Here is a 25,295-nt window from a genome sequence, read left to right on the forward strand (position 1 = left end):
TTTTGGTGGAGCTTTTGCTTCTCATGGAGCTCACAGAGCAAATGACAATTAAAATTTGCAGCCATTTACTTGTGCCACTTCACCATACACAGTCCTCAGCTCAAAGTTTCGAGGATTTCATGACAATAATGAACAAACAAAATTGAATACAATGAAGTGAAAAGACATTTCTTTACTGGAAAATATTTATTCCAATGGACTTGATGAGGCTGGAGATCAAACTTGTGGAGGAAGGTGATGGGCAGCCATCTCTGCAGGGCAATCTCCATCATAGAAACTACCACCAAACCTACTTCCTGCCTATTGACCCAGACTCACTTTATAGCTTTCTGCAAATCCCATTATTGTAAATGGCAGCTATGCAGAATCTGCCAAAACCTACAATGTGAATCCAGGTCAACAGAAAGAAAGTACGTACGGTATGGAAATCTCCAATGGTAAATGCCCTATGGAAATGTCCAATCCATCCATTGAGTGGGGAATTCTTCCAATATCAAAGGCGAAGTCGAATTTGCTTGCATGTATATTGTTTGTAAGTCATTCAGAGTCATTTTTGATCAAAAGAAAATATTATGATTAAAAAAAAATGATAAGCAGTAACATCTCAAGCCTCCCATCTACTTTTGTTTGCAATTCTCTTGAGGAAATTCAGTCACTCAAGCTCCTGGGTCTCATGATTAACCAAGATATTTCTTGGGCAAACTACACTTCAAAGTTGGCCTCCAAAGCCAGTCACCAGCTGTACAAAGTCCTTCCTTGGTACACCTGAATTCCATCCACCTAAAAGGTCTTCATCCTCAGTTTGATGGAGTACTGCTCTCCCCTCTGGGCTAGCATCCCTGCCTCAAAACTTTGCTCACCTTGAAGCCATGTAAACCAAAGCCTTCAAGATCATTGGAATCTCCCACACTAAATCTGAGTCTCTGGGAGTATCACTTTGCCATCACAGACAGGTCAGTGGTATCTGTCTTCTACCGGCTCCTTTCTGGATTTGCATTCTCTTCACTTTACGTGCTTTGTCCCTCCCAGGTTTCTGCAGGGCGCACACGGCACACCATCAACCTTCTTCTGGTGAAACTCCCAAAATCCAGAATCACTGCTCACCTCCACTCATTCACTCCTCTTTCTTCCCACTTGCAGAAGTAACTTCCACATTCTCTTAAATCTCATTCTTTCCTCCATGCCTTCAAGTCAACTGTTCCCCACCACCATCTGAGATCATCCCCAATCCAAAACCATTATATTTTCCATTCGTTAACCCCTCCCCCTTCACCCTCAAGCCCACCTCCTTCCAAATTTCAGGCTTTTCTTTCATCAGAGTATTCTTCTGAATCCATCCTGTCTATCCATGCATCCTTTCCTGCCGCAATTCCTCCCCACACCCATTGTTTATCCAAGTCTCCCTCTATTTTGTCCTTCAACTTCACTGTTGGTGTCACCCCCCCCACCCTCCCCTCTCTTGGTCCTTTTGTTCTGTTACGTCCTGATCCATTGAATGTTCCAGGTCTTCCACGACGCTAGACTCTGTGTACAAAAATAAAATAATTAAATAATGAAATAAATAAACGCATAAATAAATAAAGAAATGACGAAACAAGGATAATCACTCAGGAATAGAATGACAAAAATTCGTGCAAAAGTTAAATGTCAGTCATGTGAAATTCATAAATATATATATATATATATATATATATATATATATATATATATATATATATATATATATACATACTGTGTATAGAAATATAAATATATATATATATATATACATACTGTGTATAGAAATATATATATATATATATATATATATATATATACACATACATACTGTGTATAGAAATATATATATATATATATATATATACATACTGTGTATAGAAATATAAATATATATATATATATATATATATATATATATATATATATACATACTGTGTATAGAAATATATATATATATATATATATATATATATATATATATATATATATATATATATATATATATATATATATATATATATACACATACATACTGTGTATAGAAATATATATATATATATACATACTGTGTATAGAAATATATATATATATATATATATATATATATATATATATATATATATATATATTCTACATTCAAAATTCAGTTAAAGGTCATAAAAACATCAGTAAAATAACTCAGAGACTTATCGTGATGTTAGTTTGAAGGGAAAACAAAAGCGTGTGGAGCGACACAGACCTTGAACTTGCGGTAGGGGCTGAAATGGCGAACCTCTTCAACAAAGTACTGCTGGAAGAAAGGATGGGCTAGAGCCTGCTCTGCTGTGTAGCGCAGCTTTGGCTCAACCACAAGCATTCGTGCTATCTGCAGTGCAGACAGGAATGTGTACAAAAGTGTGACCTTGTTCCCCAAGCCATGGCAAATCAGTTTTTCCTTCCTCCAAGATCATCACTCGCATCCCCCTTTCACATCCACCCCTCTTCTCTTCCTCCACCCACTCCTCATCTATTCAGTTCTTCCACCCATCCAACCCAGTGTATTTTCTCCTTCTCCTCCTCCACCCCTTTCCTCTCCCTCTCCTCCTCCTACACCCCTTTCCTCTCTTCCTCCTACACCCCTTTCCTCTCCTCTCCTCCTCCTACTCCCCTTTCCTCTCCTCTCCTCCTCCTCCTCCTCCACCCCTTTCCTCTCCTCTCCTCCTCCTCCACCCCTTTCCTCTCCTCTCCTCCTCCTCCACCCCTTTCCTCTCCTCTCCTCCTCCTCCACCCCTTTCCTCTCCTCTCCTCCTTCACCCCTTTCCTCTCTTCTCCTCTTGTCCTCCACCCCTTTCCTCTCCTCTCCTCCTCCTCCAGCCCTTCCCTCTCCTCCTCCACCCCTTTCCTCTCCTCTCCTCTCCTCCACCCCTTTCCTCCCCTCTCCTCCTCCACCCCTTTCCTCTCCTCTCCTCCTCCTCTACCCCTTTCCTCTCCTCCTCCACTTTCCTCCCCTCTCCTCCTCCACCCCTTTCCTCTCCTCTTCCATGCCTTTCCTCTCCTCCCCTCCTCCTCCACCCCTTTTCTCCCCTCCTCCTCCACCCCTTTCCTCCCCTCCTCCTCCACCCCTTCCCCTCTCCTCCACCCCTTCCCCTCTCCTCCACTCCTTCCCCTCTCCTCCACTCCTTCCCCTCCCCTCACCCTCTTCCTCAACCCACAGCTCCTCTCCTCCCTCTCCATACCGAAAATCTCACGGTGATAAAAAAAAATTATTAGAGATGAAACATACCAGGTCCTTAACGCAGTCTGACCTGTCTTCCCACTCAGCAGAGGTGAAGCTGTATTGTCCCTCCATTATCATGCGCAACATCACCATTTGCTTTCGGTGCCAGAATGGAGGAGAACCAGCAAGTAGAGTGTACATGATCACCCCACAAGCCCATCTGCAGAAATTACAGAGCTCAGTTCTCTGCTAGAAACCAGAAATTTAGATGACTGCCCAGATGCTACAGCACAACCAGTAAGCAACTCCTCAGTATTCTGCCCTTCATTTCGTCAGAAATAAATAGTTTTCAGTGGCCTCCACAAGCCCTCCTCTATTATGTTTTAAACATAGAAAGTTGCCCAAGGAAATCCTCAGTCCCTTTTGATGAATTTTTGAACCATTCATTGTTTCTCAACAACCCACCCCCCCCCCCGCCCCCCCACGCCCAACCACTCCAAATTAAATGAATTGCAATTCTGCTTTCCTTTTACCTCCGCCACCGAAGGTGGACGGCGATAGTCTTTTCACCACTGTCCATTTGTTTGTGAACAGGATATCTCAAAAGGTTGTGGACAGGTTTGGTGTGTGACAACGCCGAAACGATTAGATTTTGGTGAAAATCCGGATCCGATAATTTTTTACGAGTGAATCTTACGGATGACAAAACTTGGTGGAAGAGTTGGTTAGATGATAAAAGAACAACCCAATTCGATTTTAGTTCAGGTCAGCAAATCTGGCCTATCAGTGTGATACAAAACGTAAAGTGTTCAGACTGGCGGCAGTATGCACTCTACCGAGTGCCATTGTTGTTCAACTTGTATCCTTCTCCCTCAAAAATCAACTTTTATCTCCTTTGTTTTCCTAATCAGCTTATTCTTCTCAAATTATGGATGTAAATGTGATGCACTCCATTCATATCTAATGTACAAGTTTGATGAATGTCTTTGTTTTATCATGTCCTCTTGGACAGAAATTCCTCTACGAGTATTGCTCCACATTGAAAAGCAAATTGAAAAACCTAAATTGAGAAAAAAAAGAAGAAGTTAGTGTGACATCATAAAACCTCCATTAAAGAAAGCATAATGGTAACCAAAAAGGTCATAGAATACAGCCAAATAGAAAATAACCCCACTACTACCACTACGACCAGACATTTCCATTTTCCTTGTTTCATACCTGGGTAATTTGCATATCTGTTAATAAATTCTTGATGATTCTTTCCAACCTCATTAAGACCTTGCATATTAGCATTTCATTCCCATTTGTTATTCACTGATGGCCAACAAAGCCCAAACAACTGACTCAACTATTCCTCCCATTTCTTCCATAGACCCGTTCAATTCCTACAGCCTGCGTACGCATGTCCATCAAATGTCCGCTTGATCCCTTCTACCCTTTTATGTTGGTTGAAACCCCATCATTCTCTGTCATTTCACTCTTCCACCAGCCTCAACTACACATTAAAAAAAAACAAAAAGGCATTAACCAAGCGTGAAAAGTGGATAATTAGAAAACATTCAAACCAGCAAATCACATACATGCCAGTTTAGTGATCAAAGGTGAAAAAAAAAAACACTTTCAACTTACATGTCCACCTCCATGCCATATCCAATGTGGAAATCATCCATAGAGCATTGCAGTAGTTCTGGCGCAAGATATCCAGGGGTTCCACAAAGTTCTGCAGGGGACAGCAAGTCACCGTGAGTGGAAAAGGGGGGAGGGGACATTTATTGCTTGATGAAAGCAAGAAATGAAGTTGAGTAATATACATTACTAGAGAAAGAGGGGTTGGAGAGAGGGAGCGGTGAGAGAAGGAGAAGTGGGAGAAGGAGAAGAGGTGGGAGAGATAGTGGAGAGAGGAAGAGAGGAGGGGGTGAAGAGAGGAGGGCATGAAAAGAGGAGGGCATAAAGAGAGGAAGAGGTGAAGAGAGGAAGAGGTGAAGAGAGGAAGAGGTGAAGAGAGGAAGAGGTGAAGAGAGGAAGAGGTGAAGAGAGGAAGAGGTGAAGAGAGGAAGAGGTGAAGAGAGGAGGGGGTGAAGAGAGGAGGGGGTGAAGAGAGGAGGGGTGAAGAGAGGAGGGGGTGAAGAGAGGAGGGGGTGAAGAGAGGAGGGGTGAAGAGAGGAGGGGATGAAGAGAGGAGGGGGTGAAGAGAGGAGGGCTGGAAGAGGGTGAAGAGCGACTAAGAGAGAGGGGGTGAAAGAAGGGGAAGAGGGAAGAAGAGAGGAGGGGTGGGAGAGAGCAAAAAAGGCCTGTCACTTCAATAAGATAAGAACAAAGAAGACGAAAGCTGACCTTGCCATGATATTCAAAATCTGCCCACTGAGGGACAAATTAATTGTTATATGGACAAAATAAGTCACGGTATAGATCAGCGTTTCTCAACCTTTTTACCCTTCAAATAGTTTTCATGTCTCAGGGAACCCCTGCATAAAAATTATTATATACCATTATTAATATCTAGCTCTTTTATATTTTTATCGTAGTTCACGTGGTAAATATAATTTTTTTTTTTTCGGATACCTGGTTTAAGGAAAAAATGACCCCCTTTTTGTCAAATCTATTGGCAATGAGACAGACCACGTCATCATTGGTGACGTTATCACGTACAGGCCGAGTGCCGTGTTCAATGACGAGTCGTTATTCTGGGCGTCCATCGCGCTTCGTGGTTGTTATGGTTGTTATAATACAACATTCCCTATGGTTGTTATAATTGTAAATAATATAAGAGGCTGAAGCCTCTATTATAATAACCAAGGAGTTTCCAACAATATGCCGCACGTATGTAGTAAAATTACGAATATTAAATCAAACAAAAATTTATTTTTTTATTACTCTTTATTTATATTTTATTTATTTTTTAGCCTATTTATTACTCGCGACCCCAAGCGACCTCTTGCGGAACTCTCGGGTTCCGGGGATCCCCGGTTGAGAAACACTGGTATAGATGGTTATTCTCGTCGCTATGTAACGAATCAGGGGTGTGCTCAGTTACCAAGTTTCTTGTAGAGCGCTCACCAAGTGACTAAAAGCATTCAGGCAAGCACTCCCTTAAGGCCCGGTCACACCTTGACGTTTTAGCCAGCGATGGCAACGTATTAAAATGTATGCAAAACGCTGGCTTACGTTGAACTTTTTATGTTTTTTTTTAAAGATTCGGACGTATTCATAGCGACTTGGTCTTATGTATAACACATTGGCAATGGACACAGAACGTTTCGTTGTGTTATAGATAACTTATACCAACGAATGCTGAACCTGTTGTCGGCCTACACAACCGATGCCCAACGATAGTCTAACTTAGGCAGAGCGCGTTGCACGCATCGCCGACGATGTCGTGACGTAGCCTATTAAAAGGCTGACGCACAACGATTCGAATCATAACTGCCGTAGAAATGGAAGTGTCAACATCGCGGTCACACCTTGGCGATCTTGCCAGCGTATGCCGACCTAAGAAAAATGTGTCTAAAACGTTGGGGCACGTCAAATACGGTATGAGTAAGTTTGGTATACGTGAGTACAACGCTAAAGTACGCTATCATACGTCGTAGTAAGTAGAGTACGTCAAGAAATTTTAAACATGTTCAAAATTTTATGACGTACTCGGCGTATGACACACGTTCCGCATGCGATGGGGATAAGTCTTACACACGATATGTGGACGCTTACACACGTCCACAAAGGCTACTTATAAACTACTCATAAGTCGAAACACGTCGCGGTAATGTCTTTTTTACACGAAACTTATTTCTAACTTATGTTTGACGTGCTTTGAACCAATTCTTTACGTAGTCCCAACACACATCGACGTATGTAGACGTATTCCAATGACGTCTTCCGGTCGACAAAAAAAATAAATGAACGTGTTTCTAGCTTACAAATGCCATATAAAGATGTGTTCCCAGCGGTTTTGGGAATTGGTATATAAAAATGCTGCTCATAAAAGGGGAACCCAACAGTGTTTTCGAGTCCTTTTTGAGTCGATGTCCATGTCAGCAGTAACAGTATCAGTATCAGTATCAGTATTAGTATAAGTAGTAGTTTGTTCATGTTGGCAGTAGTAGGTGAGTGTGAGGGGGAGGGTGTGGGTTATGATGGATCGTCCTTGCGTTTAACGATTTAACGATTTAAATGATAAACTCAACAATTTAAATGGCTGCATCACCACTATTGAAAGTAGACGCTTGCGCTCAACAATTGGATTTTTTTTTACACTCAACGACTTTTAAACGGTACCACTCAACTATTTTCATTGTTTACAATGAACGATTTAAATTGCTGTCACTCGCCTTTGTTTTTTGACGCTGGGGTTTTGAAATTTGAAGCGTTTCTTCTGAACGTGTTAAAACGCTCCAACTCGACTATTTTAAATAGACGCTGCCGATGGACAATTGGAATCATAGCCAAGCTAGACATCGAAGTGTGAACATCCTCGTCATGCCGAAGAAAAGTTTGAAGAATGCTGCAAATAAGTGTCCTGGCCGTGGCCGTGGACGCTGACGCACGGACGATCCATTATACCGACGTCTTTCAGCCTATGAGTAACTTAAAAGTAACGTCTGTCGACATGTGGCAACGATCGCGTAACGTGCCAACAACACGTTAATCATAGGTTAGAAATAAGTTTCGGGTACGCTAAACATTACCTCGGCGTGTCTCAACTTATGATTAACTTACAAGTAGCATGTGTTGACGTCTGTCAACGATCACAGACCGTGCATACAACTTGTGGCCAGCGTAGCGGAACGTGTGAGTCATACGCCGGCATACGTCATGAAATTTCAAGCATGAAAAAATTTGAGGACAACCAAAAAGTACAACGTTTAAAGCCAACGTACAACGACGTATGGCAGTGTTTTTCAGCGTGCTCTCAATGTTATCAAAACTTACCCATAACGTATTCAACGTGTGCCAGCGTTTTAGAAAAAAAATTCAAAAATCGGCATACGTTGGCTAAAACGTCAAGGTGTGACCGGGCCTTTAGAAACCGTTGATAAGGACCTGCTGACTTGGCAAGCACTAGCTCGGTGCTTGGTAACTGAACACATTGCTGGAAATCTCGACAACATAGAGTACATACAAAACGCAGCCAAAAGGACTTTTTTGTTTTTAATTAAAGACTTCATATATTAATAATTACTAATTTTGTTGTTATGAGAAGGTATGTTGTTCAGTTTTCAACACATTGTTTTCGTTTTTTTAATGTACATAAACTCAGAGGTGTTGAGTGTATGAAAGTGTACATGTACATTTCAAAATGTACATGTACATAATCTATATATTACTAAAACTCTCATCATGTATGTATGTATGTTCCCGAAATACAGCCAAAACAGTACACGATAGGGCAAAAATTTTAGGGCCACCTTACTCATCATTTTCTTGTGGTGTGCAGTACTCTTTCGTTCAAATCGGGCAACGAAAATTTTTTTTAAAAATTCATTCCCGATTCAGTCAAGTACTCTTCGGGAGTGTTTGATCAATGCAAACCTCAGCGGTATAGTTCGCTGGAGCTATCTTCTTCTTTTTTTTCTTGAAATGATTTATTGTAAAATCTCAAACATTTAGTATAGACAAAGACTTTATTTTTAAGCATAAAATAAACCAACATTTTGATCTAATACTTCCGTATTCATTAATCAGGCATGAGAGTGAGTCTAAAAAAAATTAGCTGAAAAAAAAACAATGGGCCGAGGCGAAAAAAATTTTAGGCCATGGTTCGGGGGCCTGGGCGGCCCCCGAACGCTAAAGGTTCCAGGTGTTCTCACCTGCATTCTACTGCATTTCCTGGTCCCTTTTAAGAGGATTGTGTATAGTGTTGTCCTTGTTAACAGGGTAAAAGCACTGAAGACAATCATTGAAGACATGAAATTAATCTTGCAAATTATTAATCAATGTTGTAATGTAAATTGTTGTCAAAATTCATTGTACAAATCATGAATCAATCTGTAGGATAATATTCTTTCATTGCCTTTATAGCAAATTAAACAAAGTTGACAATAATTGATACCAAGTTGCATAATAAGTTTGCATAATAAGTGGACAATAATTGATACCAAGTTGCATAATAAGTTTGCATAATAAGTTGACAATAATTGATAACAAGTTGCACTAAAAGTTTGCATAATAACTTCACAATTGGTAACACTGTTGCATCCACTAGTTGTTGAGTTCTTGAGTCGATAATGTCGACAGGCGCCTAACCACTGAACATTGTTCACTTCTTTGTCTTTTGGTTCAGGTTGTGCTTTTTCTTGCTTGCACGTTGGTGGGAAAGTCTTGCCTTCTTTGCAGCCTTCTCAGTCAGTTCTTTGGTCTTGCGCTTGGTCAACTTACTCTGAGCAGCTGCACCCACTTCTCGCCTTCTTTCTTCTTCTTTGTCCCTCCTGTCTGCCAGTTCTGCCTTGTAGGTTTTGTAGGCTCCCCTCATGTTCTTGCACAGGTCTAGGTCTATGGGACTGTGTAGTTTGTCAGTCCTACTGTAGTACTCCACTGCAGTTTTTCCTGATGATCGAAGATTGTACTTGACACCCATCACTGCGCTGTAGGTCTCCATGTTTAGTCGGTGTGATCTGACATCCAAGACATCTCCCATGAGATTGAAGGCACTCTCAACTTGTGGCCCATGGAAGCAGGAGAGCAGAGCCTTAACCATTCTTGAGAGAAGGGGGTACTTTTCACCTTCAAAGACCTTGGTCCACCAGTCGTCGATGCGAGCAGACTCATCTTCCTGAGCTGGTGGCAGGCTAGAGTCGATCTGGAAACTCCGAACCTCCAGTTCAAAGGCATCACATTCCTCTGGTGCAAGGACATTTGTCACCAGGCGTGGAAACGTCAGGAGCTGCTCCTGGCTGACAGTGTGCCCTCTGCTGAGTGGATCAATTGCTGAGGCACTTCTGAGGACAGCATTATGCAGGGGCATTTTCTTCTGGAGGTACTTTCCACATGTCACATCGGCCTTCTCCACACTCTGCAAGAAGTCATGCACTTCTCAATCTCCACTACGGGCAGTGTTGACAATCTCAAACACACAAACTCCAAGAAACATCTTCTTCACTTGTAGCAGGTTGGCTTTCTCATCCAGGTCGAGGGTCTGAAGTCTCTTGCCTGAGGATGGCAGCTTCTCAGGTTTGACAAAGCAGGCCATGAACTCTCAGACAAGGTCCACCTGCTGGTCATTGAGCTTGTGGATCAGTGGGGCCTTCATCTCAAACAGGAGGACGTATTTCTTCAGCAGCGGGAACACTGATGTATAGAACATCAATATCAGTCTCATCAATTTCTTCTTGTGGAAGACTCACTGCAGTATACGCTCCTTTCGTGCCTTGCCATCTTTGGTCATATTCTTCTTCTTCAGAACATCATGGATCTGGCGTATTCTCTCCTTAGCTTTTGTGTCTACGTGCCTGCGATGGTGGACCTCCACAGTGACAACCCATGACAAGTAGTGTGTGCGATCAGCTTGAGAGAGGAAGCCAAAGTAGAAGACAACAAAGGCATCCCACAGCCGCAGAGTGTCAACACTGACATTATACACAGAGAGCCACCTGTGACTGACATACCGCTCTGGCATGGTATACCTGACACCAATCAGCCCAATGACACCAATCACCAATTGACGCACAATATCAAGTTTTGTTCAAATCGGGCAACGAAAGAAATTATGAAAAAAAATCAATTCCCGATTCAGTCAAGTACTGTTCTGGATTATTTGATCAATGCAAACAACCTCAGCAGCATAGTTCGCTGGAGCTCTTTTTTTTTTTTAATGATTTTTTCTATCAACAGCTGTCACAACGGGAAACCAACGGGTTCACGGGTCGTCTAGTAACTTCTAAAAGAAGAAGTAATAAAAAAAAAAGGTTTAAAAATATCTCAGGAATTTCCCCGGCCTCATGACTAATTAATTAAGTACATCGCTAATGTTTATTTACTATTTCATGCCCATGCACATTTGAAATACAGTTCGTTTATAAACCCTGTACGTGCACTCAATTCAGCCTTCCTTGAATACTCGGGCAAAAACCAAATGGTATATTTTTCTTTAAGGGGAACCCCAATTAATGGGGTAAATTGGTGAAATGATCTTGCAAAAGTGGATACCAACATGCCATTTGGCACAAAGGGAGTTTTTATATATAGATTAATATTTGAACGAGACCCAAACTGGCCGAATTCAGATTTGGGTGTAATTCAGCAAAATCCAAGATGGCCACCAAACGCTAATTAATCAGTATAAAAAACAACCATTTCCATCAAATCATGTTAGATATTACTTGCATATGCTTTAATATCACCATATTTCATACATGATTCAAAGAAATTGAGTTTACGTCTAAAAAAATATTTAAATAATTAATAATGGTGTTTTAATTTGTGTAATTCCCATTATTTTGATTAAACATTTAAATTGAAGTATTTACAGATGTTAAATCTTTTACTCAGTCTACCTTTTGTCTGTGTTTATATACCCCAGAGAGGCATCATAGAAGGTAGCTAGACAATGTAAATATTGCAAATTATTAATTTCAAAGACTCATATGTAGCTTATTGACACACAGATGCAGAAGAAATTCTGTCCAGCAATGCTATGTTCCTTCAATCCCGAGAGCACTGTCCATCACAAGCACACAGATTTGTACATGGGAGGGAAGCTTTAATACACTTGCATCTCCCACTGCATCGTTTTTGGCAGTTACAGTGAAGGAGCTCTTGACAATGAACAGAGGCTTCGGACAGATTTGTCCAGTGGGGTACCATTCCTTGGTCAGTCTTCTTCCAGCCCCACGACATGCATCCGGTACCTCTGGCATCCTGATCAGACACTGCCCCCAAATGTGTCCTGCTTGCAAAGCTGCCCTTTTTCAGTGTTCTTCTAATGCTGCTTTTGTGGGAGGGATATTTTCGATTTGCCGACTTCTCTTGGTGAAAAGCATTTGTCGGCATTGATTGATGTCAGTATATGAACTTGTCCTGTCATACAAGAGGACTGTGTACCTCTCCAGATGTGCCATTTGACTGTTATTTCAGAAGGATTCATGGAGAGACTGACAAATGTGTCAGTGATTTCAGGGAATGCCTTCCACACCTTCCAGGCAGATTTCTTGCCATGCCCTGCAAATGCTGAAACTGTATCACAGCCAGTATAGGCATGCCAGTAAGGCAGAGCTGAACACATATGTGGTCCCAAACTTCTGGCATACTGATGGATAGGGATGTAGCATTTATTTCTGCCCACTCCAAATGCTATCCATAATTCTTCAACACTAATTTGATGATAGGCCAAGATGGCTATGATAACAACATCAGAATCTACAGTCCTTATGAGTATTTTGCTGTGTCCTTCTCTAATAGCATGTTTGGCATGCAGAAGTAGACGTGAGTCTGCTTCCTCATGTCCACAAGGAGACAACTCCTCTGCCTCAAACATACTAGATGATGACTTCACATTGTCCAAATGTGTCACCACAACTGTTTTGGTTTCATCTTGGTCCTTTATCAAATCCTCTGCAAGAAGTTTGAATAATTCCTCTTTGTTATCATCCACTTTGAGGAAGTTTCTCCAATTCTTAGGAATTATTGTTGAGGGGGTCACCTTGACCTTTTTACCAATTCCCCGTCTCTCTCTGCAAGATTCCTTTAAGCTGTTTGGGAATTATTGGTCAAATACCACATCTATTCTTGATGCCTTCCTGGAATTGCTCACAATTGCTGGTTTAAAGACATCTTTGCTATATAGTGAAAAATTAACTGACTTTCCAGGTGTTGCCATGTGAACAACAGCTGGTCCATCAATGAGTTCAGCTGTATAATCTGGCGCAGCATACTCTGGTTTTTTTCCGTCAAGCAATAAATTCAATGGTTTTCACATATATAACACATTAGTTTCACAGATTTCCATTGAAATACTCGGGTATTCCCGTCAATTGTCGCCATTTCCGTCTTGGTTACGCACTGCCATCTACCGGACGGCCGTCATTGGCTGTCATGAGGCACGTGGGGGGGGGGGGGTGGGGGATACCGGAGAAGTGGTAGACACCGGGGACATTTCAAACTCGGTGCAATTGTATACAGCACACGCGCTGTAAAAATGCTATATATCGGAACCTATGATTTACTGCCTTTCTACAATACTAAAATTATACATTGAATAGCTATAAAAGTAAATCAAGCCAAAATCTTACCATATTTTTTCTTTATAAGTCCTCTCTGAGAGCACCATGAGGTTTTTGAGCCAGTGGGATTTCCCCGGCAATTCCCAGGATTCCCAGGGGCATCCCTCGGGAATCCCCTTCCAGGAGGTTCCCAATGATGCTGTTGTTTTCGTAACTTCTTCTAACTTTAGAAGTTAATTATATTATCTTAGCTTATTTTTCTGTTGTAGAACTCATAAAATTCAAGTATAAAATAGAAAAACATGTTTAAGGTAACTTTTTCATAAATCAATGGTTTTCATATAGTATTATGAGAAAAAAACAAAAATTCGTTCCTATTTTTTCCTTTTATTGGGCAGTTTAATTAAATATACATTATTACAATTCGTATTTTATGATTTGTTTTGTATTATTTAACTGTTTTGATTAATATTTTTTGTAAATATAATTGATATTGAAATTTTTTACTGTCACTTTATGTATATATAGTGATTGGCAGACATCTTGGATCATGACCTAATTACAGCCAATCAAGGGCCTTGCCAGCTTGGGTCTCGTTAAAAAATGAAAGTAGACATATCTATAGTACTTTGTGCCAAATGGCATGTTGGTATCCGCTTTTGCAAGATCGATCCCATATTTGTCACCAATTTACCCCACTAAATACTCAGACCACATCAACGCTAATCTATCCCTTGATACCCCACAAAATAGATATGATGATGTCGTTTTCCGAATCGGAAAGTGGGTAAATTTGCAATTAAAAGTCTAAATATTCTTCTTCTTCTTCTTCTTCTTCTTCATATTAGCCATGATGTTGCAACAGGAAGTTGACCGTCATATCCTTACTGTCTCCGGGTTACATCGCAGTCGGATTTAACTCAAACAGCAAATAATTTTTGATTTTCCACAAGTATGCCGAGTCGATGCGTCCTTGGTGCTTGTGTAGTAATACAAACCGAGATGCTTTCCTGCTCCCCAATGACCGAAAGACCCTAAGTTTGCCAGTAATTGGACGAGGTTTGTCCGAAATACGCGAGTGTGGAATGGGCTGACAAAATGTTCGCTTTTGTGCTCAAAACATTTTAGAGAGAACTGTTACGAAACAACAGAGATGGCTAGATATTGTGGTTATTCAACACGATAGGGTGAAGATGCCAACCCCACGATGAAGTGGAAGAAACAGCCATCGCTCGAAACTGGAACAACATCTCTACCCAGCTACTGACCGGCACATGTACGTGGACAATTTGTGCGGTGACTCAAACACCTGTTGCCATTGCCTAGCAGTTACCACAAGAGCACCTGAAAATAATTATCTATTATCAACACAAATTTCTACAAGTCAAATGACCCACCATCTATTTATAGTGGAGAAAAGTATGTATGTATCATGTACTCCTTCGAGACGATTTAACAGAGGACGCTAAAACTTTCAGAGTCCCTCCTCCACCTCTCTCCCCCCTCTACAATCTCCCATAAACCATTCCCACTAAATAACCCCACCATCCCACACCCCCCCTTCCACTATCCCCCCACAATCCCCATCAACCGTCACCCCCACAATACCCACCCTTCCCCCCCCCCCAGCAGCATTCTCCTCTCCACTGGGGTGGGACATCAATATCTCAAGGACACGACTGTGGGACACAGCACGGACACAGACACAGACACAAATGGCGTCCAGGGAAAGTACGAAACAGGATGATCCCATAACATACAAGACACCTGGTCAACCTGCAATGGTGGGACAAAGCATTTGTTGCCCATTTTTGTCTGCAGTGTCAGAGTGTGCATGGGCAGTGTTGGCTGTCGGACGATGACGAGTATTTCTGCTAGAGTAATACCGTATATATAAAACCGATTTGTCAATTAATCCAAAATCCCTCCCTTATGAACCATCAATTGAATGGAAAAGCAAAACCTACCGAGCTGAACTGAACATGCGAATGGCGTTTTCATCTTCAACAACACTTCCACCTTCTTCCTCAAAATCGCTCGCATAAGGCTCGAAACAATATTGCTCCACAATTCCCCTGAAAGAGTTTCCATCACTAATTTTGTCTCCAAATTGCAACTGATCACTTTCAAAATTCTGAGAACCTTCAGAGTTGCTAATGACGGTGGAATCTCAATTCACATGAATTCTCTGATTCTCTGGAAAATCCTCTTTCTCTCTTTGCTGATGATCCACCCTATGCCATACCATCTGTCACCCCTCTGATTAGCAGGCAGCAGCCTCATCACACTCTGCAGACCTGGATAAAAACTCACAAGCTGGTAAAACACTTGGAATATGTCTTTCAATCCTGACAAATCACACACTCTCACTATGTCTCTCTGAAAGGATGGTCTGGAATCCCCCCACCCCCCCCCACACCCTTCTAACTTTCTTAAAAATTCCCTTGAAGTCCTTTCATTCAAGCTTTTTGGTGTCAGTATCTGCCACATCTTTCCTCAGAAAGCCACATCTCCAAGCTTGCCTCCAAAGCTCGTTGTCGACTGGGCATCCTACGTCGTGCAGTCCTTCCTTGACATACCTGAGCTTCTAACCACTAACAAAGCTTTCATCCACAAGCTGATGGAGTACTGCTTTCCCCTCTGGGGTGGGGCTCCTACCTTACATCTAGCTCGACTTCACGCTGTGGAAACAAAGGCTTTTAGGATCATTTCTATCTCGATGAAACTTGCGATTAAACTGAGTCTTTGGGTCCCTCACTCTCTCACCGGAGACAGGTCAGTGGTCTTTGTCTTCTACCATCTCCTCTCCAACCTTGTCCACCCCCCCCCCAATCTGCCTGTGATCTGTCCCCCCTATATTTATTCAGGGCACTCAAGGTCTGCCAAAAAACCCCTTCTGGTGAAACTTCCAAAATCAAGAATCACTGCTCACCTTCATTCTTTCATTCCTCTTTTTTCCCCTCCTCTGGAACAAACTCCCACATTCTCTTCAATCCCACTCATCCCTCCAGTTCTTCAAAACAGCTGTTCACCAACATCTCATATCTTCCCTCATCCAAAATGTTGATCTTTACTGGCCCCGTTAATCCACCCCAAACCCACCTCCTTCAAATTCCGTTTTTCTTCCTGAAAGTCCCTGTAGTCATCTTGTTTACCTCGTGTACCCCACCCCATCCCTCTCCCTTCCACAGATATCCTATTGTCTCTATTCCCCACTATTTTGTGCTTCCCTCTCCCACCCCACTTGTCCCCTGGCGTGTTATACGTTTCTGTGTATTAGCTCTGACACAAGCCTCAACATGGTATGCAAAAAACCCCCTAAAAACCAAATCAGTATCGGAATCACAGCTCAAAATAAACTGTTTCTCTATGTAAGCCACCATTCGGATCAAGGTGGTTTCAAGTGTGACGTCACTGGCAAAATCAAAAATCGACACTCGGGCTTTTTTCAAAACCTTGTGATCGGCAAGAAAAAACAACAAAAAAAATTCAATTTTTTTTCCAATTCAAATTAGACCGTGATTAATGATCTTCAATGTTTTTCCAAAAAAAATATATATATATATATATATATATATATATATATATTTGCATCTGGGTTCCCCTTTAAAGACTACTATTTTCTTTCCTCTGCGTTATGAGAGCTAACTTCGTTTTGAGGTGCATAATAGACCACTGCCACGATCGCTCCAAACAAAATATGCATTACCTCGCTTCCTCTGCACGAGTTGTAATCAAAATGTACCTTTGTTTCCTCAAAATGGTACCTATATTTAATGAGAAGATGTGTTGTTCAGTCTTCAAATGTACACCAGAGGCCGATGAAGCCTCACAGCTATGTGGAGCGAAAAGATGGTTGCGATTTCTGGTCCGTTGGAGGGAACGGCATGGCCTGGCTCATGGGCAGTGCTTGTGGTACAGAACTGACCTATATATAGAAGACCAATATCACTTTCTGCTCCAAGAACTCTTCAGGCACTCTGCCCAAGATAATCCACAAATAAAAGAACAAGGAGTTCTTTACAATGGCACACAACTTTTACCATCTCAAAGAATGTCCTCCAAAATAGTTTACCTGGAACATTACTTAAGCTGTTCATCACATTGTGGACACACATGACCTTTCCCTATATTGCAAACAACTTACCTCGGAGATGCTGTCCTGGCTCCAACTGGCAAGAGAAACCAAAATCTGACAGCTTGATGTTCATTTCATCGTCGAGCAAGATGTTCTCTGGTTTCAAGTCTCTATGCACAATGTTCATCTTGTGTAGGAACTCCACAACTTCCAGCAATGCCCGCATAATGTTCCTGGTGGGATCGGCCAGGAATATAAGGTAAGTTTTAGAAAATAGTCAATGTCTACAACAAAGATCATCCTTTAGAAAGGTTAAAAAGGTGAACTCATGAAGGATGGCAAAAAAGGACATATACAAGTAAATAGGTTGATGGTACTTTGCAAACTGTCGTAGTTTCAAAAAATATCTCAACTTGAAGAGAATCACGTATCACCAGTGTACCATCGGCAAAGTTTCTCCATTGAATGCTACATTTCATTCACTGTTGAGTGACAAATCACAAGATACACCAAAGCAAGAGAGAACAGACATGTCTACCTCCACACAAACTATTCCTTTTTTTTTGCACAAAACCTTGCTCATAAACAATCTTGCATGAATCCATACATATTGTATGCTGAAAAAAATTAAAGCAAAATAAAAATAAATAGAGGATGGTCAAAAACCAATAGTACTGTGGTTCACCTGGATGGTTACCCAAAAGTGGAGTAACAGATGGATCAGGGTAAAAATAAGAGCTAGATTTATAATACACATTTTAGGTCCGGTAGTATTGACATGATATTCACAGTTGAGGAACTCCCTGCTGTCTATGAGCCTTAGTTTTTGTGATATTTTCCACTTCCAATATGATGATGTCATTTCCTGTTGTGTCAAAATTAGCCCTATTTGATAAGGTGAAACTCCAATGTGTCTATAATTCATATTTTTTCAATATATTGCCAACTTTCTGTATTATATCACATCACTGGCAGTCATATTGTCTTTTGGATCAGCTTATTTCAATGAAATGCTCCGATAGGTAGTCGATCATAGTTTTGCATTGATCGGTTAAGCAGTTTCAGGGAAGATGAATTTTAAAGGTTTTCCTTTGATCCAATATGGCTGCCAGACCATGCGACCAATGATGAACGATGTTCCAGGTGAGCTAAAGATTACAGCATAATTTGTATATAAAAAAAACAAAATAAATAATAATAATAATAATAATAATAACACTAATAACCATTGTAAATATGCATTGCAATAAGAGACCATGGATGAATGACTCATCAAAACTAGAGAGTTCATAGAATACTTCCCCAATACAAGTATATAATTCAATTGAAATAAAGATGATTTTAAGGGTCGTGTAAAAAAATTCCGAAACTTCAGCTCCGTTGATGCAGTCTTATACACGACCTTATTTAACATGTCTTAGTACTGCAAAACTGGAGGTTTTTGGAAGTGACAAGAAGGCGATTTGTGTTCCACAGTGTTACAGTACATAAATCAATTGAAATAAAAGAAAGATTGCAAAGGTCATTAAAAAAAAAATTAATTCCGGAAGTTAACTGCCATTGACGCAGCGGCTATTAAATAGGTCGATTCTGTATGGTTTGATACATTAGTTCTTCGTGCCTGTGGTTTGTGTCCTTTACAGTAAGTGTCCTGTTTGTAATCATTTTCAATTTTGTTCGACTGCCAGACAGGCAAGCAGACAGAGTAAAACAATGATCTGATCTCACTCCTCTTTGCACATGTGTGATTGAGACGAATTTAGAGCCAGAGTACTACTAAACTACAGGTTTGCGTTTCCGATTCATGTTCCCATAGAATCTATGGGTTTTAACTTTTTTGTCATCCCCACTCCTCCCCCAGTAAAACTGAGTTGAGAGCCTGATGGATTTTTATTTAATGTGGTCGTGTTCATTGTGGTGGCTTCAAAGTTCATTGTTAAGATTTATTGGTCTCTCATCGATGTGGTCACAAACTTCATCGCGACCAACAGACAATCAGGTTGTGTATAGCACAATTGTCTCTTTCTTTACTTCGTGCAATGTAAAGACGTCACTTCAGTATTTTCCGTGAAGTTCATAGGAGGGAACGGCAATAGTAAAATCCAAAAATGAATGCTATTTTTGTATTTAACGACACATACAGATGTCCTCCTGCCTGGTTGGCATATGACCATGGTAACATGCCTGCAAAATTTTTTAACCCGGCCGACTTCTACAAAAATACCTCATATAGAAACTACCATGGGAGTAATTCACATAATCGTGGTCATGATGCGTTGGCATTACACCCCATTCACATGAAATGGGTTAAGAAACAAATCACCAAATCGGAATAGCACCTCAATTCCCTGTAATCGCGGCATGCTTTGACAATGAAAATTCAGAAACCTCCATAAGGGTTGTTAGAAAAATAGGGATTTCTGTACACCTACGGAGGAGTTTCACCCATGTTTTCCAAATGATGTTCAAAATATAACACTCGATTGGAACGAAGTTGCTCCTCGATCATAAACTGATGTTTGTGGATGGACGGACAGACAGACAGACAGACAGACAGACGGAAATAAACCAAATGCTTAACCCTGCTTTTTGCTTCACATGCGTGGGATAAAGACTAAAAGATGGCATGACAAAGGAAGAGCCTGATTTCCCACCTGAGATGAAGATTTGACAATGGTTACATATACAGCAATCCCCCGTTTCTCGCAGGGGTTACGTTCCAAACCTCCCCGCGCTAAGTGAAAATCCGCGATGAATGGACGCCTCCCTAAAAAAAAAATCGACTCGTCTGGTCTGGTCGGTTTGGCAGCGATTGGGTTTGAGGTGCCAGAGATCGACTCGTCTGGTAGGTTTTGAGGTGCTCGGTACGAGCAGTGCTCATCCAACAGCGGCAAACCTTTTTCCTTCCCGAAGCATATATTGAGCACCTTAACTGTCTCCTGGAGTGTCCCAGGACCTTCATCTGGCGCTTCGGTTCCTTGCCAGAAGCCTTAGAAAGGTGCAGGGCGTTTGGGTGGCATCGTGAGGCTTGGAGAAAAAAACGTAGAAAATATTCGAAGTTCACAAGCGAAACCTTTGTCTCGTCCGTTGTGTGACTGGTCGAGCACCACGCGTTATAATTTATTGCTTAAATAATTTATATTTTATACATTATAACCGCGATGTACCGGGGAATCCGCAGAAAAAATTAGTTACGTTCCAAAGGAAAACCCGCGATGAACCGGGGGCGCGATAGGTGAACCGCGATGAAGCGGGGGTTGACTGTATAGCCTACACGTATGATGTGCAGACATAGTTCTTAAAGTAAAAACGTATTATTCTCGTCATGTTTTCTTGAAAGAATTCTTACACGAAAAAAAAAAAATTGGAATCCAACACAAAATAGCAAAGAATTTCTCTAGGTGAAAGGAGGTTGAGAGAAGATCAACAAACAGTGAGAGGGTAATCAAAATTGTAATATTGTTGCGAATCTGGAAGTCATTTGCACACAGACAGACAGCAGTCCCAAAGCTTAAGGCCCGGTCACACCTTGACGTTTTAGCCAGCGATGGCAACGTATTAAAATGTATGTAAAACGCTGGCTTACGTTGAACTTTTTATGTTTTTTTTAAAGATTCGGACGTATTCATAGCGACTTGGTCTTATGTATAACGCATTGGTAACGGACACAGAACGTTTCGTTGTGTTATAGATAACTTATACCAACGAATGCTGAACCTGTTGTCGGCCTACACAACCGATGCCCAACGATAGTCTAACTTAGGCATAGCGCGTTGCACGCATCGCCGACGATGTCGTGACGTAGCCTATTAAAAGGCTGACGCACAACGATTCGAATCATAACTGCCGTAGAAATGGAAGTGTCAACATCGCGGTCACACCTTGGCGATCTTGCCAGCATATGCCGACCTAAGAAAAATGTGTCTAAAACGTTGGGGCACGTCAAATACGGTATGAGTAAGTTTGGTATACGTGAGTACAACGCTAAAGTACGCTATCATACGTCGTAGTAAGTAGAGTACGTCAAGAAATTTTAAACATGTTCAAAATTTTACGACGTACTCGGCGTATGACACACGTTCCGCATGCGATGGGGATAGGTTTTACACACGATATGTGGACGCTTACACACGTCCACAAACGCTACTTATAAGCTACTCATAAGTCGAAACACACCGCGGTAATGTCTTTTTTACGCGAAACTTATTTCTAACTTATGTTTGACGTGCTTTGAACCAATTCTTTACGTAGTCCCAACACACATCGACGTATGTAGACGTATTCCAATGACGTCCTCCGGTCGACAAAAAAAAAAATTAACGTGTTTCTAGCTTACAACTGCCATATAAAGACGTGTTCCCAGCGGTTTTGGGAATTGGTATATAAAATGGTGTTCATAAAAGGGGAACCCAACAGTGTTTTCGAGTCCTTTTTGAGTCGATGTCCATGTCAGCAGTATCAGTATCAGTATCAGTATCAGTATTAGTATTAGTAGTAGTTTGTTCGTGTTGGCAGTAGTAGGTGAGTGTGAGGGGGAGGGTTTGGGTTATGATGGATCCTCCTTGCGTTTAACGATTTAAATGATAAACTCAACGATTTAAATGGCTGCATCTCCACTATTGAAAGTAGATGCTTGCGCTCAACAATTTGATTTTTTTACACTCAACGACTTTTAAACGGTACCACTCAGCTATTTTCATTGTTTACAATGAACGATTTAAATTGCTGTCACTCGCCTTTGTTTTTTGACGCTGGGGTTTTGAAATTTGAAGCGTTTCTTCTGAACGTGTTAAAACACTCAAACTCGACTATTTTAAATAGACGCTGCCGATGGACAATTGGAATCATAGCCAAGCTAGACATCGAAGTGTGAACATCCTCGTCATGCCGAAGAAAAGTTTGAAGAATGCTGCAAATAAGTGTCCTGGCCGTGGCCGTGGACGCTGACGCAAGGACGATCCATTATACCGACGTCTTTCAGCCTATGAGTAACTTAAAAGTAACGTCTGTCGATGTGTGGCAACGATCGCGTAACGTGCCAACAACACGTTAATCATAGGTTAGAAATAAGTTTCGAGTACGCTAAACATTACCTCAGCGTGTCTCAACTTATGATTAACTTACAAGTAGCATGTGTTGACGTCTGTCAACGATCGCAGACCGTGCATACAACTTGTGGCCAGCGTAGCGGAACGTGTGAGTCATACGTCATGAAATTTCAAGCATGAAAAAATTTGAGGACAACCAAAAAGTACAACGTTTAAAGCCAACGTACAACAACGTATGGCAGTGTTTTTCAGCGTGCTCTCAATGTTATCAAAACTTACCCATAACGTATTCAACGTGTGCCAGCGTTTTAGAAAAAAAATTCAAAAATCGGCATACGTTGGCTAAAACGTCATGGTGTGACCAGGCCTTTAGTTATTTCGATAAGTATGTGTTTATAGTTAAAATCCATCCCCTATGTCTAATGGGAATTTCGTGTGTGCGCTGTGAGTTATTTTATAGTCAGGTTTTATACATTTACCACAACAACAACAACAACAACAGCACCGTCCCTCACTCAACCCGGTCGCCATTGCCCACGTGTTTTTGGCTGAAGACGTGGGCAGAGCTTCCATCTCCTCAGATCGCCCCGAGGAAGGGCATGGAACGTTTCCTCCAGCCAATGAGCGAAGGGCGAGCATCGCTCGCGTGCCCCAGCCAATGGGAGGCCAGCGTGCCGAAAGCTACTACGGAGCCTCTTCGGGGGCGGGCCTCCGAGATGCCTCGACACACCCCCCCGAGACGCCTCGTCCAATCAGGAGGCTGACCACCTCAGGGGCGGCCCAGCCCAGCCAGATGGGATGTTTGCCCCTCGTCCAATCCGCAGGAGAGTCCCTCAGAGCGGTTCCCTCGACCCATGGGGGAGGGGAAGGACATAAGAGTGTGGCGAGCCATCAAGAAAAGGGGGAGAAAGAGAAGAAGCCTCGTCTTCCTGCTGGCGTTCTCGTCTACCCGCGGGTGCTCGTCTCGTCCGGTCCGTTCCCGTGCTGACTGGCGTCCGTTGCGTCGTTCCTGGTCCCTGGTGCTTGGTGATTCATTGTGGCGGCGGGTTCGAGTCCTGCCACCGGACAAGCTCGATCAGACCGCACGAGGCGGACAGGTGCAAGAATAGGCCCCTGCCCTCAGCTCGCCTTTCCCTCCCAATCTGAAGGGCCAAAATAAAGGCCACAGCCACCATTTGTGTGTGTGTGTGTGTGTGTGTGTGTGTGTATGCGTGTGCACGCGCGGGGGTGGGGGGGGAGGGGTGCCAGTCTGTTAAGTAGAACTGTTTAGTGCTTTTTGCTCACTGTACATTGCCTGCATTTCTTTTATTCGGATAACTCTGCTCTTTGTGTGCTCCCCTCCCGGATTATTGTTTATGAATAAACCCCCGTGTTAAATGTACCAGCTCAGTTTCTGTGCTTTCTCCCGTTGACCCAGCACGGTGCGTATTGAGAAATTGTAAGGCCGTTGGTGCCGTAAGTTGTCATTGGGACCGGCACAGCTCTGGTAACTCCGCTCGGTTACGCCGGATCCGATTCGGTACCTGCGACTCGGTTCGGACAGAGTCGGCCGAGGGTGTGACTTCCCCGGTAATTTGACGACGTGGGTACTTAGGTATATTGAAATTTGGCTATTGACCCTACCCCACGCCATCAGAGAATTGGCGATCATGTTCCTTTAAGTGGCCCATCGACTCCGGAGTTATCCGGAGTGACGACCTTTTAAATTCTGGGTGTTTGGTGTGAGACGGCTCTACTGCTCCACTTAGTGGTCGTTTATCGCCACCGAACCCCGGCCCACAACAATATCATTCATCATCAAGGTAGAACAAAGGACTTCATAATATACCCTTTCTACCCAAATTCCAACCATTGTCCATTCTTTTCCTAATCCACGTGTCATCTTGAAAGAAAATTGACAGATATTCATAAAACCTCCACTTACAAAATTTGAATCTAACAATGTCCCACCTTGTCTCCTTTTCACTCAATGTCACCTTTTCCGTGAGGTAATCAAAGAGTTCTCCTCTCTTCATTCTGCAGATAAAAACGTCAGATGACAGAAAAGGGTATTACACAAAATCCATTCCAAAATATTTTTTCCACGCAAAGTCAAGGCGCTTGGAGAAACAGACATGGCGCAGGATGAGGGTGTTTTAACTGACACAGAAGGGGAGAAAAGAGGAACAAGCTCATGTCAATAGAGAATACAATAGGATATGGAAGAAATGGAAGGGGGTGGGGGAGGGAACAAAAGATCGCAAACAGAAATGAGAGATGAAAATGAGCTGCAGCCTTGAAGAATGATGCAGTGGAGGAAGGAAAATGGTTGCATCGACACAGGGAGGCAATATCACAGGTGGAAAGAGGGACAAATGCATGCAAGACGCTTGGACTTTATTACACCGAATCCATGAAAATAAGAAATACTTACAAATCAAAGATCAAGAAGATAAAAGTGTTTGATTGGTAGCAGTCAATGAGGGCAACTGAAAAAAAAAAAAAACAATAATTAAAAGAGCCTCAGATATCAAGAAGAGGAGAAAATGCGGCACAAGATGATACAAAATCCACAAGGTCATGTCAAACTACAAAACTATTTCTTTCCTACCCTGATAACAGCTGTGATACAAATACAATGCCATAATTGGAAAACACATTGAATAGGAAGTACAAAGAGCAAAATGTGTCGGTAAAAATTAAACAAGCACAAAAAAAAAGAAAACAAAAGTTTCACGACTAAATAAACAAACTTTATCTTTACAAAAAGATTGCTAACTAAAGGGCTTGTACGTATTGAATTAACGACAAAACTGCATTATTCCATAAATATCATACAA

General features: G+C 41.8%; 1 protein-coding gene across 3 annotated transcripts in view; it reads right to left on the bottom strand.

Moving 5' to 3' along the window:
- Positions 1-25,295, bottom strand: part of PHKG1 (phosphorylase kinase catalytic subunit gamma 1) — a 72,014-nt gene that overhangs the window by 2,966 nt on the left and 43,753 nt on the right. For all 3 annotated transcript variants that reach the window (XM_085878928.1, XM_085878929.1, XM_085878930.1), the window contains 6 exons: positions 24,890-24,944; positions 24,427-24,492; positions 17,498-17,661; positions 4,826-4,916; positions 3,263-3,416; positions 2,240-2,365 (listed from right to left, as the gene is read on the bottom strand). In XM_085878928.1, coding sequence (XP_085735054.1) covers positions 2,240-2,365; positions 3,263-3,416; positions 4,826-4,916; positions 17,498-17,661; positions 24,427-24,492; positions 24,890-24,944 — 656 coding nt within the window. The remainder of the gene's footprint in view (positions 1-2,239; positions 2,366-3,262; positions 3,417-4,825; positions 4,917-17,497; positions 17,662-24,426; positions 24,493-24,889; positions 24,945-25,295) is intronic.

Source organism: Eptatretus burgeri, chromosome 4 (genome assembly GCF_056783735.1).
Source record: "Eptatretus burgeri isolate ZD-2024b chromosome 4, Ebu_testis_v1, whole genome shotgun sequence".
In the NCBI taxonomy this organism is placed as follows: Eukaryota; Metazoa; Chordata; class Myxini; order Myxiniformes; family Myxinidae; genus Eptatretus; species Eptatretus burgeri.